This window comes from Carassius gibelio, chromosome A23 (assembly GCF_023724105.1).
Source record: "Carassius gibelio isolate Cgi1373 ecotype wild population from Czech Republic chromosome A23, carGib1.2-hapl.c, whole genome shotgun sequence".
Classification (NCBI taxonomy): Eukaryota; Metazoa; Chordata; class Actinopteri; order Cypriniformes; family Cyprinidae; genus Carassius; species Carassius gibelio.
In genome coordinates, this window is record NC_068393.1 from 14,306,581 (window position 1) to 14,324,119 (window position 17,539).

At 36.7% G+C, this 17,539-nt stretch overlaps 1 protein-coding gene across 3 annotated transcripts; it reads left to right on the plus strand.

The window, feature by feature from the left end:
• The first annotated feature begins 310 nt into the window (after positions 1–310).
• Positions 311–15,652, plus strand: LOC127944455 (kelch-like protein 17). Of its 3 annotated transcripts, none has more exons than XM_052540377.1 (12): positions 311–454; positions 4,028–4,289; positions 5,533–5,654; positions 6,174–6,395; positions 8,985–9,101; positions 9,271–9,484; positions 9,564–9,708; positions 10,392–10,559; positions 10,736–10,824; positions 10,904–10,977; positions 12,796–12,977; positions 13,315–15,652. In XM_052540377.1, exons 2-12 carry the CDS (start codon positions 4,076–4,078, stop codon positions 13,541–13,543), a joined length of 1,776 nt encoding a protein of 591 aa, XP_052396337.1. In that variant the 5' UTR covers positions 311–454; positions 4,028–4,075; the 3' UTR covers positions 13,544–15,652. The 3 variants fall into 3 exon arrangements, with proteins under 3 accessions (XP_052396337.1, XP_052396335.1, XP_052396336.1); XM_052540375.1 differs by having other exon boundaries at positions 312–450; XM_052540376.1 differs by lacking the exon at positions 311–454 and adding an exon at positions 1,177–1,756.
• Positions 15,653–17,539: the final 1,887 nt, after the last annotated feature.

Here is a 17,539-nt window from a genome sequence, read left to right on the forward strand (position 1 = left end):
CATTATAAAAAGATTATTTGCCTCTACGTGTGGCGGATTTTTATTTTTATTTTGTATTATTATTATTTTTTTCCATAGCATAATTTTTCCAGCAACTGACAATATAAAAATAGATAAAATAACCCACCAGATACTTTAAATCCCCCTATACAGATTTACAGCCACATAGACTGGTAGACAAGGCACACATACTGACAACGTTGTTGTATGACAAAAGCCTAGACACATTTGAGGTTGTCGTGACATAATAAACAGATTATTAAAATGTTGATTATTGCCGATCTGAGCTGAGACAGACGTCTGTTTTGATGCGACTTGTGATGTAGCATGTCAACCACGCACGGCTAAATAAATTACTACACGCATCAAAATTAATCATCACTCACGGACCAAACTGGAGAGAGCGCTACTCAGAAAGAAACGAGTCTCGTCAATCAGACACAAACCAAGGCAGGTGAGTTTGGATTCTGATCTCATCCAGACCGAATTGCAACTCAATCAGCTGACAATAAAAGCAACATTTATTTAATTATTTATCAGTTAATTGTCTTAACTTTTAACATTATACAACATGCTCGTCGTGTCAAAGCTGCATTGTTGTGCTCTTTGTTCAGACGTCAGTTTGTCATTTGAGTTATTTTGAAAGCTCGCGCATTGACCATTGACTTCTCCGTACCTAATGCTGTAGTGCAGTTTAATAAAGCGTCTGAAATATATTATGAGGGCTGAATGATGCTTTTTATTTGTCAGCTGTCTGATCTCTGTATGTCTCACTGTATCCTTTTGGACAAAGACAAAATTAGTTAAGTCAAAAAGCGATTCCTATTATGTTGATTTTATGCGTTGTTATTGTTTTGTACGTGGACAGCAGACGTTTATTTCCGATACATGCACAATGAGCTTTAGCAATTTCCCATTAGTGAACGAATCGTTGTTTTTCGTCTTAGTTTTGAATCTTTTCAATGAGTCGGTTCAACACACTCTGGACGATTCGCGTCTCATTTAAATTGTTTCTCGCGTCAGGAACTCGTGAATCTTCTCTTCAGGATGTGTCGGAATGAGCTGTTGAGATTTTTTTTAGTGAATGAAGTGGATCAAGCATTCAAATTTAGTTTTTAAATTGGAGAAAACATATGTATTAAAAAAATATATAAACTTCAAAAATGCATTTGGTTTAAGTTACTTGGAATATTCAAAGCATGTAATATGCACCGCGGTGAGGACCTTGCGTAAACCTAATTACGTCGTGATCATAGACTGTATAAAAACGGTCGTTTAAATAATTGCTCAATTGTTTTAGAACCGGTTCTTTGAAACGAAGTCGATTCGATTCGCAGAAATGATTCGGACTTTCCATCACTAGCTAACTGTAGTTAAGGAGGTGTGATTTGAGAATTGTTATAGCTTTTTAATTTTATAGATGGTGCGTTATCAGATTGCTAGATGACATCTTGTTCAGTTCTGTTTGGATGTGAGCAGTTTCACCAGAGCCACGTTTAAGAGCCAAATCGTTAGAAAAACAAACATCCGGCGCGACCTTAACATGTGACGTCAGTCTCCAGCACTCATGCGGCTTTCATTTACGTCAACACCACACAAGCTCAATGCATTTTTCATATGGACCCTGATGCTCAACTGCTGCACTCTAGGATTCAATCAAAAAAATAAATAAATAAATAAATATATACATATATATAATATATATTCTTCATGAAGCAAGTAAAGAAATTAAAGGAAAAGGCGTCCATCAGTTCAGGTAGTGCTGGTTACACTCAGTGTTATTGTGCTGCATGCCTTGTATAGCACAGAGGGGAGAGATGCTCTGTCTGTTTGGCACACAGTGTGCTGAGTCAGATTTAAAGATACTAGAGATTTTTGTAGGGATTGTCTTTAGCTGTAGTAAACAGTCGTATTATAAAATAAATTGCACTTTTCTTCCTACATTCTAGACAGGCTGTCCTAGAATGTAGGAAGAAAAGTGCAATTTATTTTATAATCTGTCACATTTCTTTCAAATACCAGTTACAACAGCTATTGCTGCTGCTGAAAAATCATAAAAATAAGGATATTATCAAAAACTTTGTAGTGTTATAGTCAGATTATGTTATATTATTTATTTTATCATTAGTTTATTTTTATTTGAGCACAGTTTTATTCTAGTAGCAATGACTTACAATGGGTTACAATAGTTAATGGAGTTTAGTTTTAATTGAGTATCTCTTGATAAACGCAGCATTGCCTGAAATGAATCATCATAATACAACTTTTATTCAGCAGCAGTACTGGAGTGTCTCTGTTTGTTACTGTTTTAAAGGGCCACGCAGAGGCATCTGTAGAAGACCTATCCTGAGTGCTTACCAAACTACAAAAAAACTGTAGTCAACTGTTTCATCTCTTCTGCATGTTTAAACGGTTTACTAGTGCCCTCAGGTTTCAGAACCGCAATGTTTGCTTTGTATAACTAAAGGATTTATACATTTGAAACCCCACAACCATTTTGTGGGCAGCCGCACGACTGCTGGCTGTAATACTGAGCCTCTGACTCCATGCACTTTTCATGCTCTTTCACCTGTCGGCTGTTATTTGGAGTAACATGAGTAATGCTTTTAGAGCTGGAGTGGCATTGTAAGGAAAACAGAACCTTATAATCATTCTGTTCATCGAAACATCCCATTGCTGGATGCTTGATTTGATTTAAAACAGTATCCATCTCAACACTATTATCAAAGAAGTGGCATCTTGTAATCCCACCATGTCAACTGGATTGCCATTTATCACCTACCTTTAAAATGTCTCTCAGCTCCATCCCACTCATTGTGACAGATATCAGCACATGTTACAGTGGGTACCTTGGTTTCTATAATGATGCTTTTGATGGAGAATTGAATGTTTGTGCAGCTGGCTGGCCAACTCATCACGACATGTCCTGGTCCAACCTTTCCATACCTCTGGTCCTTTCAGCTGGAACACGGTTTCATTTTTATAATCAAGCAGCTGTTTTTTTTATATTCAGTGAGTGTGCCAGAGTCTTTATGTGCACGAGAGACCAAATTAAAAAATCTTTCAAGTCCTCAGGCCAGTGAGAAAAGGCCACTGACTGTTGAAGAGCAAATCATGTAAGCTGTAAATTGAGTGGGAATTTTTGAAGTGATCATTTTCATGATATTTAATGTTTGAGCGCTTCAGTCTGGCTCGCCTCTCCCATTGCAATTCTGTACTCATTGTTCATAATGCCTTGAAGCAACCATTATGCTGTATGGAAAGGAAATGTGAACCAAGAAAGCACAAATGAAGATGGATTTACAGCCTGCCAAATAAGAAATGCACAGATGTATTAATAATTAGCTTTTGCTTGAGAGTTCTTAAAAAGCCTTGTGAAATCAGTTTTGATTTCCTGATTTTAACTATTTTTCTATTGAAATATGTTAAGACAGGAAGGTTTTCAGGTGGTAGAGTGCAAGCAGCCTGGTTCTGAAAGCAAAATTATTTATTTATTCCATAGAGTAATTTATTTTATGAATGACATGTTATAAACAGACTTACTGTGAGCTGTGTGGTTGTTAATTGATGGTATATGTCATGATGATATGCTGTTGTTGAAGCTATCGTTTTTAATTCAGATATATTCCATTCACAATGTTTCTTGGGACTGCAATTATGAAGGAAAGTATATAATATTGTACCTTTTGTCTTTTTATCTGAATTTTGAATACTTTTTTGTAGCAAATGTAAGATGGTTTGGTTCATTGCTTATAACTCTTTAAAATCTCTATGGGGAAATACTTTCAGAACCAAGGCCAGTGTAAAAGTGCTTGTGCACTGTTGCGCTCTATTAGGGGGTGGGGCATTGACATTTTAAAGAGCATTTGAATGGAAAAAAATCTGAATAGTGCAGTATTTGTAGAATTTAGATTTCAAATGTGTCAACTTTTAATGCGTTAGTATATAGACAACCTTCAAACTAGGTGTGAAATAAAAGCCACAAAGCTCTATGCTTGATTTCATAGGGTTTTTTGTCTTTCTTTAGTGTCTTAGAGTGAGGCCTAGACTCCAGCAGGCCTCGGTGAGCACCGGCATGATGGAGGGGGGTATGCAGCTGCTGAACCGGGATGGCCACAGCATCTCGCACAACTCCAAGCGCCACTACCATGACTCCTTCATATCCATGAACCGCATGCGGCAGCGTGGCCTGCTCTGCGACATTGTGCTCCATGTGGCCAACAAGGAGATCAAGGGACACAAGGTGGTGCTGGCCTCCTGCAGTCCATACTTCCATGCCATGTTTACAAGTAGGTCTATGTTATGATTTAAAAAATGTTTAGCATTTAATTTCTGTATATATTTATTAAAGATTATTTTTGTGAAATGTTTGGAGCATGTTACCATATAGATGGTTTTAAAGCTAACACATAAACTAAAAGTCACAAAAAAAGCAACAACACATTTTTACTTCACATGGTCTTTAAGGTGTATTGTGTATTGTGTAGTGTTCTCTCCAATGTGTACATTTCCTAAGCTTCCTTTTCAAGCCGATGTGTACATTACCTAAGCTTCCTTTCTTTCCTTTCAGTCTTTTATCACCACCTAATGTTTTGTCCACAACCTCTGGACTAATTTGTTCTCACACTTTCTGAGTTTCTGCACTTCTCTTATAGGGGATATTGGCATTCCCTGTAAGAGAAATGCAGAAATTCAGAAAGTATGAGAACAAATTAGTCTGTATATAATTTTTATAATTTTCCAATATTATGATGAAAAATAATATCTGAATAGAAATAAGTTGATAATATTGTGGGTTTAAAATGCAAAAGTAGATCACTCCTTTCATAGAATAACATTACATAAGCTTTGTTAACTACACAGTTAATGGGAAATATGAAGAAAAAAACTGTGTAAACAGAGTGCAGAACAAGAAGTTAGAAAATACAAATGAATCGATGTAGCGATTTATTTAGTGTGGAATGTTAATTTAACCTCAGTGTTGTCATAAATCTCAAACAGTGTTATTTTAGCTACACATATACACATATACTATTATAGTGTTTATTAATAATTGTTAATAATTATTTTGTTTCAGCCTTATTTAATTAACAAGACTGTTTTTTATGCGGTTTCCGGTGTCATGAACATCATTGAACTTGGGCAACACATCAAATAAAGCAAAGTTTATGCAAAATTCATGCAAATTATAAAATGTGGTGAAAACCAATTGTTACACGTTACAGACAGTTTGATAGCTGTCGAGTAGGTTAATCTGCTAGCATTCAAAAGCACAAAGACTCAGTACTCTGATCAGATGTTCATCCCATTTGCGATCGGATTTTCAAAAGCTATTGCCAGTTGAGCAGTACCAATAACTTTAGGTCATCCAGCAATAGGAACGCCTCCTTCAACAAACAATACAGCTACCCCGTGACCTCCAGAGGCTGCTGTACTGTATGTGTGAACGGGCCATTTTGGTATCATCTAAATCAACCAGCGTTCTGCATAGGCCTTGGTTAAGAAAAACTGCTGTGTGTTGTGACTGTGCAGATGAGATGTCAGAGAGCCGTCAGACCCATGTGACCCTGCATGACATTGACCCTCAGGCTCTGGAGCAGCTGGTCCAGTACGCCTACACTGCCGAAATTGTAGTAGGAGAGGGAAATGTGCAGGTATGTCACCTTTAGTATCTTTTGAAGGGCATTCTATTATTACTCTGTGTGATGTCATCTTGTTTGCTTTGTGAGGTACAATGCAAGACAGGATGTTCAAGATGGTTTAGCTTAGAATTTGCATCTTTGCAAATGATGAGCTTCTCATACTTGTGTGGTTTCAAAAGAGCAGATGCGTATTCAGCTTGTTTAGACTAAAGGTGAAGTCACGTTTGCAAAATTTCTGCAACGTTTTCATTTTGCAAAAAAGTCTGTTGTTGTCAGTAGTGTAATGATGTAAAAACTCACATTCGAATCAAGCAGTTTTCTGTTGGTTAGTGCAGCGAATTCACATGCCCAACTTAAATCTGCATGGGGAATGTTTTTGCATTCATGCAAAACTCCTGATTGTGCGGGTTATTATTGAAATGATTGATCTTTGATAAAAAAACAAAAAAGCCTAATGATGTTAAATATCCACTTACTTCATTCTAGTTTTCATCCGTTTCACCCCCTGTAACTTGTCTATACCTCGTGCAGACCCTGTTACCAGCAGCTAGTCTCCTGCAGCTCAACGGAGTGAGAGATGCCTGCTGCAAATTCCTTCTCAGCCAGCTGGACCCCTCAAACTGCCTGGGCATCCGTGGCTTTGCAGACACTCACTCCTGCAGCGACCTTCTCAAGTCAGCCCATAAGTATGTCCTGCAACACTTTGTAGAGGTATCGAAGACTGAGGAGTTCATGCTACTACCACTCAAACAGGTGAGCCAGCTGCTTTGGGACAGTAAGATAGTTAAATGCACAGTTTTACCCAAAATAAAAAATCTGTCATCACATCACAGTGTTTTTATATTGCATTTTTATTATATATTAAAATTCTTTTAAAAAATTATTAATTTATTTTTATTTTAGTTTTAATATTTTAGTACTTTTAAGTGCTTGAAATTATTTATTTTAGTCGAATTTTTAAGTTAGGTTTTACATTTTATATATAATATGTATAATAAGATTATAAAGAATATATAATAGTATGATTTATATTTAAATTTTATTTCAGCTTTATTTTAATTAATGAAATTTAGCTAAAAACAAGACTGGCCCTACAATTTGTTTTATTATATCCTGACCACTCCTTTTCATATAATGATAGGACTGGGGCTGTTAAGCTCCAAACACACACACACCATAAAAGTACATATACAGTAGTAGCTTTGTATGAGGAACAGACTGAAACGTCCAAGGTCGTAAGAAAATTCAAACTTAATTACTGATGAATAAACTCTGATCCTAGAGGTTATTCAAGAATAGATTTATTCAGGATGTATAAAAAGAGGGGTAAAAGTGTACCTGTTAAATTATGCATGGAGAGCTGAGCGCTAACAATCCTTGGAGGAATAATAGTTTTGGCTACGGATGTCTAATTATTTATATGTCACTGACACCACTTCTTTTTATGTTTTTACTGTATTTTGATCCAATAAATCCAGCATAAAGTTTTCAAAAACATAAAAATCCTTGAACAGTAGTGTACGTATTTGACATATGATTACATATCCCAAAATTATAATTATTACAATAGCATAATGAGATATTTGCATTTTACATATTGCTCAGAAGAAAATGTATTCAGTCAGCAGACACAGGAACATCTGAATGGCTGTGGAAACAGAGAGTTGTTTTTGGCCCCAGATAAGATAGTTAAAGCATCTATCAGCAGGAGCAAACTGGACCGTGCTAATCAGCCAAACCTTGACCTCTTCTTCGACTTGCAAAACCTAAAATGTCAGAACGCATTGGCCCACGATGATGACACTGATATAAGTGCTGTCTGCATCAGCACCTTCAATACAGTGTCAATCATCCACTCAAATATGCGGTGTCAGCACCACGTCAGTGAGAAGCTAAGACAGCCAATCAGCAGAAAGCAGCTCCTGCTCTCATATGACACTATGACACTTCATCATTCCTAATCCGCTGTCTTCACAGAAGAGCGTTCTTTTGAATAATCAGAGTGCTGCTGGTCTTAGTATCTCTGTGGTTTGAGAGGCTGTGATTCCATGAAATCTCCCTGCTGTTTAGACATTGATTGGAGAGAACCAAGAGGTGCAAGAGTTGGCTGATGACATAGAACTGCGTTCTCTCTCTCTCTGTATGATGCTTTCTCACTCTTAACAGCTGTTGCAAGCTGTATCCATGTTAACTGTGCCCTCTGCCCCAAATAAACAAACAGTCTGTGACAGGAACACTACAGAGGCTGCTGTGGTGCTTCTGCGTGTATAGATTAGATGATAGTGTAATGGTAAGCTGAAGTCTTATCTCACAACACAGAGAAAAGAAGGCTAATGTGTTCAGTTATTGCTTCACTAATAGCACCAAATGGAATTGCAAAAATAGGGATAACAGTTTTCCAAACACTCCTATCAGCCCACCACCTCATCTGCCATTGTTTTAATCTAAACATTCACTCAGCACTATTGGTTGACCCGTAATTTGACATGTTCATGTGAAGTAAACACAAGAAAAACAGCAATGTTTTGAAAATAAGTCTAACTATAACTAGGCTGTTTCCCCCCAAAATTTTCTGCATATATATATATATATATATATATATATATATATATATATATATATATATCCAAAATATTTGAATGATATATATATATTTTGGGTCTTTTTTTTAAATAAAATAATACTTTTTTTTTATTCCACAGGGTTGCATTAAATTGATCAAAGGTGACAGTAAATCTTACAAAATTTTTTATTTCAAATAAATGACAAAAGCTGTTGTTTTGGAACGTTCTATTTATCATCGAATGCTGAAAAATTTCCACAATTTTGACAAAAATATTAAGCAGCTCAATGGTTTTTAACATTAATAATAATAAGAAATATTCCAAATCAGCATTTTTGAAGGATCATTTGACACTGAAATGAATATTAGTTATGGCTGTTGATAATTTAGCTTTTCATTAAAAAATCTTTCTGACCCCAAACATTTGAAAGGTAGTGCTTATCTATATATTGGAGAGAAAAAAAACAAAATGTATATATATATATACATATATTACACCAACTTCATTTAATATATGTGTCTTTGAATAACACAAATTGAATAATAAATTGTCAACTGAATAGGGAATCAGGGTAATCACCGTGTTCTGGATTATCTCAGACTGAGCACATCTGTCCTGTAAAATGTATTACATAAGATGTTTAAATGCACTTCATTCAGATTAAAACAGCAATTTGTCTTTTAGTTATGTAAACACTTTAGTCCAACTGAAACCTTGCTAGTCAGACATCCTTTAGTTTTAAGACCAGTTCTGAACCCTTTCATGTTTTTTTCTACAGGTGCTGGATCTGATCTCTAGTGATAACTTGAATGTCCCATCAGAGGAGGAGGTGTACAGGGCTGTGCTGAGCTGGGTTAAGCATGACATTGATGGACGGAGACAGCACGTGCCCCGGGTGGGTCTGATTCCTCCTGTCAAACTGCGCTTTTAGCAACATCACAGTAAATCACAGGATTATGTCTTTGCAAATCGATACTTGTTTCTCTATTCCCTCCTTTTGTATTCTTCTCTAATCCTTTTTACACACACGTCTTACCTCTCACTCTTTCCATCCATGTCTTCAGCTGATGAAGTGTGTGCGTCTGCCCCTGCTGACACGAGACTTCCTGATGAGTAATGTGGACACGGAGCTGCTGGTGCGTCACCACTCCGAGTGCAAAGACCTGCTGATCGAGGCACTGAAGTATCACTTGATGCCCGAGCAGAGGGGTGTTCTCAGTAACAGTCGCACCCGACCGCGCCGCTGCGAGGGAGCCAGTCCGGTGCTCTTTGCTGTCGGTCTGTAAGAGCACGTAAAACACACATGCATATATGTCAGTATGTTGTTGGGTTGATTTAAACGCTAAATGTCTTTCAGGTGGGGGCAGTCTTTTTGCCATTCATGGAGACTGTGAGGCCTATGACACAAGGACAGACCGCTGGCACATGGTTGCATCCATGTCAACACGGCGGGCACGAGTCGGAGTGGCTGCTATTGGAAATAAGCTCTATGCCGTGGGAGGGTAGGCAGACCCAAAAGCCTCGTGTTTGTCAGAGCAAACTTAAAACTGAATCTGACACTGTTTTCTTCATTTTATAGCAGCAAAATAAAGTGGAGAGACCCTTGTGTTGCTGACCTTTTGAGTTTAGATGCATTAACCTGAGTACCTAACCTGGTCAAACTTGAGATTTATGACAAAAAGTAATAATTATCACATTAAAATGTAAAATCTGAATTATGATAAAAATCTAAATGTCTAAATTGAGAGAAAAGTATAATTATGACAGTCATTATGATAGGAATCAACTGTCATAATGATAGCTTTCTAATCATTTTTAATTTTGTCAAATGACTTAATCTCTCATAAATTTGATACAATATATTAAAAATATGGCACTTATAATGCAAGTTGCTGAATAAACAGCTAAATGCGACACAGCAACCAAAAACGCACATACAGATTTGATTTATTACAAAAGGAACAGAATGTTCAGAAAGCCACATTAATTTCTTAAAATGACCTTGTTGAAGCAATCAGGAAGTTACCTAAGATTAGTTAGGAAATGTGTCCGGTGTTGACTAATGGATTTCTGTGAATGATGACGGTCTTGTCTTTACTTGCATGATATAGATGCGATATATACAACATCATATGTGAAAGATCTATTGTTTAGCTTTGTCTCTCCTTTGCATTTCCCAAACCAGGTATGACGGCACCTCTGATTTGTCTACTGTAGAGTCGTATGACCCAGTAACTAATGCGTGGCAACCTGAGGTGTCTATGGGAACGAGGAGGAGCTGTTTAGGTGTGGCGGTCCTGCATGGGCTGCTGTATGCAGCAGGAGGATACGATGGTGCTTCTTGTCTCAACAGGTATACTATTCTAGACAAATGCGAAAAGACAAAAACATAAAAAAAAAAAAAGCATTACATTTTAATATAAAATTTATGTGAAATTATTATTAAATGATAAATGGTATTAACATTTTTTGATAATATTAATTTTTTTTTTTTTTTACATTTCTCTCTCTCTTTGATTTTGTCTACAGTGCGGAGAGGTATGACCCTCTGACCAGTACCTGGACCTCCATCGCTGCCATGAGCACCAGAAGGAGATACGTCAGAGTGGCCACATTAGGTGAAAATCTATTGCTAATGTACTATTAAATGTAAAGGATTGTCATCAGAACAGCTGCAATTCTAATTTCTTCTATTAGACGGCAGTTTGTACGCAGTCGGCGGGTATGACAGCTCCTCACACTTAGCCACAGTAGAGAAGTACGACCCTCAGGTAGGTGACACGCGTCTCTCTGACATGTTCAAAACATCTCATGTCCAGTCAAGCTCAGCTTTATTGTCATTCCTCATTCATGTGTGGACATACAGTACAGTGGAACAAAATGTTGTGTCTCGCAGGACCATGGTGCTACAGAAATAAACATAAATATAAACATACAACACTAGACGTAAGAACAATTTTTAAATCTGTACTTAACTAACTTACTGAAAGCGGTAATCTAACTAAACATACTACAAATAGTTGACTATACATATACATAACCTAATACAGATTATACAAGTACTTTACATAATAACTGTATAATATTGTGCAAAAGAGGTATTTAAGGGTTAAGAAGCAAATAGTGCAATATGATTTGTGGTGGATTCACAAGTAAACATTTGTAAGTCCTTATTAAGTTCTTGTAACATGGAGTGTTTATAAGAAAATGTCTGGTGCATTTAGAGAGAAAAGAGTGCGTTTCTACAGGTGATTTATTCAGCCCACTCACCTGTGTATACGTGTAGCACACTCAGAATTGCACAATGTTATTCTCGTAACATGGAGTGTTTATAAGAAAGTGTCTGGTGCATTTAGAGAGAAAAGAGTGCATTTCTACAGGTGGTTTATTCAGCCCACTCACCTGTGTGTAGCACACTCAGAATTGCACAATGTTATTCTCGTAACATGGAGTGTTTATAAGAAAGTGTCTGATGCATTTAGAGAGAAAAGAGTGTGTTTCAGGAGGCAGGGTTGTGGATGAGCTTTTAGAGGAGGGTGAGGTTATTGGAATTGAGGGCTCTCAAAGCCTGGGGTAAAAGCTGTTGAGAAATCTTGCTGAGTAGACTCTGATGCTCCGGTACCGTCTTCCTGATGACAAGAACTGGAAGTGATAATGGGAGGAATGGGTGAGATATTGGTGGCTTTACTTGAGCATCATGCAAGGAAAAAGTCCAGAATGGAGGGGAGTGGGGTACTGATGATCTTTGCAGCAGTGTTCAATGTCCAAAGGGTCTTGCGGTCAGTAGTCTTGCGAAGCCTAAAGGGTCGTGGAAATGTTGCCACCACAACAGGCCAGTGTGTAATACTCTCGGACGTATTTTAAAGATTATATGCCGAGAAATTTAATTAAATATTTCACATACTTTGGAAACTCCAGTGTTTAGTTGATTCTGATGTAGTTGCAGACTTGCCAACCTGTACGCATCTTGCGTAGCGGTTTTGTCGCCCTAAACTACACTAAAATCTAGTGAAGCCTCTGTCCACGTGCAGTATTCAAAAAAGCAACAGAGGTCAACCAATCAGATTTTTTTCGCTTTGAAATAAAGTAGCCTATAATACGCTCCTAGTAGCCTATAGTTAATAGTTTCAGTTCAAAGTTCAATTAGCTTAATTAGTTTGTGCTTTTTATTATTTTCATTTTTAATTTAGGAACTTTAACTTTGCAGTTTTACAGTGTCATGTGATTTTAATCCTTTTTTGCACAATAATTTTGCATAATTTTGCACTACATGCTTACATTCACTTTATTTGTTTAATCAAAGTACAAAATACAGAGATCTATAGGCTACTGTACACCGAAAATCTACAGAGGTATGAATGTTTGCTCATATTGCCCCGCCCTATACAGAAGTATAATTGAGCCTTTTTTTTTCTAAATAGCAAAAGAAAAAACTAAATAACAAAAATGAAATACACAGTTACTGTAAACTATACATAAGCGGTCAGCAGCACTGCAGGTCCTGTACCAGACAGTGATACAGCTCCAGAGAGTGTTTTGTTTTCTCTCCATGGTTAAGATAATGACTACGTTTGTTATTTGATTTTTAGAGTAATGCCTGGACTGCCATCGCCAACATGTTGAGCAGGAGGAGCAGCGCAGGAGTGGCTGTATTGGAGGGCATGCTTTATGTCGCGGGGGGCAATGATGGTACCAGCTGCCTAAATTCAGTGGAACGATATAATCCGAAAACCAACACCTGGGAGGGAGTGGCCCCCATGAACGTCCGCAGGTTTGAAAGTGACCTTCAAGCATTTGTTAAGCCCAAAATGTACTCGCCCACATGCAGTTACAAACCTGTATGACTTTCTCTCTTCTGAAGAACAAAGAACAACATATTGTGGGAAGTGTTTTTTTTTTGTCCATACAATGAAAGTCCATTGTGTCTAGTGGGCTTGTTTTGGACCCCAGTGACATTCATTGTATGATCAAAAACAGCTGAAACAAATGTTTTCTTGTGTGTTTCACAAGTTTGGAATAAAAAAAATACTTATAATTTTTTGGTGAACTACCACTTTAAGTGCAAACCCCCCCAGTCAGTTCCTTATGTGCCTTCTTTTGGTCTTCAGGAGCACCCATGACCTGGTCGCCATGGATGGCTGGCTATATGCGGTTGGAGGCAATGATGGCAGCTCTAGTCTCAACTCCATAGAAAAGTACAACCCACGTAGCAATAAATGGGTGGCAGCGTCGTGCATGTTCACGCGTCGTAGCAGCGTGGGAGTCGCTGTTCTAGAGCTCCTCAACTTTCCTCCTCCATCCTCTCCTACTCTTTCCGTCTCCTCCACCAGTCTTTGACAAAGGGTAAAGACCCAGCTTAGCTCCAGCAGCCCGCCCTGTGTAGCCAAGAGGCGCAACTGCTCAGTTTGAGCATCAGACGAGAAGTGTTTCGTGGGCCACAGTGCCCTCCCTCTGCCTGGAGGAACACTGCAGCATTTTGCAAATAATATGGGTAAAAAGGACGAAAAGAAAAAACACACATTCACACTCACACTCCAGGCCTTCAAAACTCTCATCCTATAAACCCCAGTGCTTGAAATGCTAAATAATGTTGCTCTGCCATTTTGCAGTCACTTTGTGTATGATGTATATCTAAATGTATATTTAATTTATGTTTACGATTCTTTTTTTAAAATATTAAAGTATAATATATTAAACTGAAAAAATATTAATAATAATAATGAACAACTTTAGGAATGTAGCTCATGACATGTTCTGCCACGCATGTTTACAGAAATTTCGTCCTGGCAGAAAAAAATATTGTAGTGCTGCTGTGCCACACTAGGTGGTAGTAATGTGCAAGGTTGCCCTGTCTCACCACAGATGAGCATGGACATTCAGAAGCAGAAAATTCACACAAACCAGTGGCTGGATTCATCACTATGAGTGTGTCAGATCATGTTGACAACATAATAAATGTTTTACTTATTTTCCTATTTATCAAATGTAATTTAAATATATGGCACTATTTCAGAGATTTTTGAAGGACCACCTCTGACTTAAGAGGGGAAATATAGTTTTAATGTACAAATGGACATACTTATTACATATCATAGAAGCACTGGTGTTTGGTATGAAATGCAAGATTTAGGAAGAACAGGTATTACAAGCTTTCGAGAGTTTTAGCTCTACATGAGTACAAACTTACTAATATGACACGTCTGTATCACTAACCAGGTGATATCACTGTCTTTCTAATAAAGACTATAGCCATACCTAAAACTAGCTGTGAGATTAAAGCTGCACTTTCTCATTTCTCTTGTTTTCGAAAGGGTGAACAGTGCTCAGAACCAATCCTGATTAACAGGTAATGAGTAACACTGACACTTCAATATCAAGCCCTTCAATCTAACTCTGCTTTTATGAGCTCTTATATGTTGTAAGTCAGATTTATTAGTATTTAGTCGTAAGTCTTTAGTTAGTGAACCATGTCACTGTATATTGAATTTTCAAAATTTTGCTTATTTTCCAGGACTGTCAGATTTGACAGCTTGATTAGATATAGATAGTGTGTGTTGTGCTGTGATGTCTTTGGTAACGGCCACTACCAATGCATCTTAACAGATCAGATGAGCAGATGAGGGAACGCTGGGTTTTGTAATTCGTTTATCTGAATAGAGCACAGATCATCCCAAAACAAGGTATAATTCCTCCAAAATAAAAAAAATTGTTTAGTTACCACGGTGTTGTTTCAAACCTGCATGACATTTTTTTATTATGTATAACACAGAGGAATAGATTTAGAAGAATGTCCGAGATTGTATGTACAATTTGAAATAAGTGGAAATAAGGATCGCTGAATGGGAAAAGAGCAGGACATTCTGCTAAATATCTTCTTTTAGATGAAATTAAGCAATATAGTTTGAAATGACATAAGGGTGAGTAAATGATTTTCAATGATGGGTCATTCCTTCTCTCTGCTATTTTACGTAGGTTTTAAAATGTAGCATTGTATTATATGATTTCAAAACTTCTGAGAAGTTAGGATTTTGTTTCCTTTTTTTAAGGGCTTTTTTTAGTTCAGAGAAACTTGTTTAAGGTCATTATAACTTTGTGTCAAGGGAGATCAGAGTGCTGTGTATGTGTGTTTCTGTAAAATTAAATCATCCTGAATTTTGACAATACATACAAAGCACCACAGGACCCCACAGAAAAAAATTACAGAATATGTATATTACAGAATATCCAGAGATTTTGTGCAATGTCAATGTAACTGTTGCTTTCTTTTTCTTGAATCTCATTTATTTTTGAATTGTAATGTTGTTGAATGTGTTATTTATATTGTTTATGTTTTGCTATATTTAAGAACACACATACATTTTTTGCACTAATGTCAAATGGAGCAATATACTGCTGTTTAAAATCAAAAGACTACTGTAAATGAAATAAAGCTGTTTTCAGGTGGAATGTGAGTTTAATCTCATTTGAACAAATACATTTACATATTATTAAAAGGAATAGTTCACCCAAATATAAAGATTCTGTCACCATTATGTAAATCTTACTTTCTTCTGCAGAACACAAAGATATTTTAAAGAACGTTGATAACCAAACAGTTTTCGTGCCTTTTGACCCTTAATTGCACAGAAAAAAAGAAAAAGAAACAAACACTGACATTTCGCAAAAAAAAAAAAAAAAAAAAAAAAACGACGTTTTAGAACAAAAGTGAGTAAATTATATTTTCTTTTTTGGATTAACTAATTTCAGGAAGAAACACTTGGTTTATAATTTAGCATTTGTGCAATATACATTAAAAATGCTTCCAAGTATTGCCCCAAAGACTTAAAAGAATACAATTCTGTCATAGTTTTAAAACCTTACTTCATTAGAAAATAAAAGCATTCATATCAGAATACTCAAGTGAAAGTTAATGGTGACTAAAGCTGTCAAGTAAGATTTTTTCAATTTGAAACCTCCGTTTGTTCTCACAAATGGTTTCAGAAGTGCCAAAGTTTTATGGAGTAGTTTAATGATGCTTTATGTTGCTTAATCTCTGGTCAAAAGTGCAGCCTGGACATTCTGCTAAACATCTTGTTTTTAGCTTAAACATCATAAAGATGACATGAGGATGAGTGAACAATGACAGACTTTAATTATAAGGTGATCTGTCCCTTTGATGAACAAAATGAATTTTGGATTAAGAGCTAGACCTTCCAAAGCTCAGCCCATTAGAGTTCTGCTCTCTAACTGATGTACGCAAACAGCTGAGCACTCTCGCTTTACCCAACATGACCTCAGCTTCAGAGCACGAACACGTACAGACACATATGGGCAGTACATCTGATATGTTAGCTCTTGCTTTGAGTAGAAGATTCATTTCAGGACAGCAGTATTGTCCCTGCTGTTTTAGCATCTGTGTGTCTGTGAATTATCCCTCGTAGTCGTCTGTTGTTAGGCAGCTCTGTTAATGGGGCTAGCAGACTGGGGGCTATGGTGCAAGCTTCTGCGCATGTCTCGATCCCTGAAGCACACTGATATGAGAGCCTATGATAAGTTTACAGCCTGGAAAGGCAGCTGTAGGCATAGCTGTACGACAGAGGAGACACTAACACAGCCCCAGCATCTGTCCAGCAGCTACTCAGTCACCATAAACCATCCTCCGCTAGCTCTATTCACCTGAGCTCAGTCTACAAACATCAGTCCAGGCTCATAAATATGCATCTGCAGTTTTGTATCATATTAGACACACTATATAGGAATTCTTACACTTGGGGTAAGATGTTTTCAAGAAATTAAAAGTTGTATTTATCAAGAATGCATTAAATGTTTTTATTCAATCACAAATGCAGCAAAATAATAATACCGTAAAATGTTATTATAGTTAAAAATTGTTTTATTGTAAATTAAATTTGTATATTGTATATTAATATTGTATTCTAGTGATGGCAAGCAACTATTGCTCCAATATCAATATTGAAAACAGCTAAGCTGCTTAATATTTTTGTGGAAACTGTGATTATTATATTTTTTTTAAGTAGCATATCAAACCTATAACAACAAACAAGAAAATGTTTCTAACATTTACTACCCATTATCCAACCCACCGCATATCAGGAATAAGAAAATCCAGATAAATAAACAAAACAACAACAAAAATAATTGTGTAAATGACCAAGATCTCCCTAACGTTTAGCATGACTGTGATTCATTTTCAAGATTCTTTGCTAAATAGAAAGGTCAAAATAACATTCATTTATCTTTCGTAAAATTACAAATGTCTTTTGATCAGTTGAATGTGTCCCCGTTGAAAGAAGACATAAATAAATACAGAAACTTCACTGTGCCCAAACCTTT

Coding starts and splice junctions, on each gene's coding strand:
- LOC127944455 (XM_052540377.1), top strand. CDS start 4,076: ATGATGGAGGGGGGTATGCAGCTGCTGAACCGGGATGGCCACAGCATC. Junction 4,290..5,532: donor CTTCCATGCCATGTTTACAA/GTAGGTCTATGT, acceptor GTGACTGTGCAG/ATGAGATGTCAGAGAGCCGT. Junction 9,485..9,563: donor TCCGGTGCTCTTTGCTGTCG/GTCTGTAAGAGC, acceptor AATGTCTTTCAG/GTGGGGGCAGTCTTTTTGCC.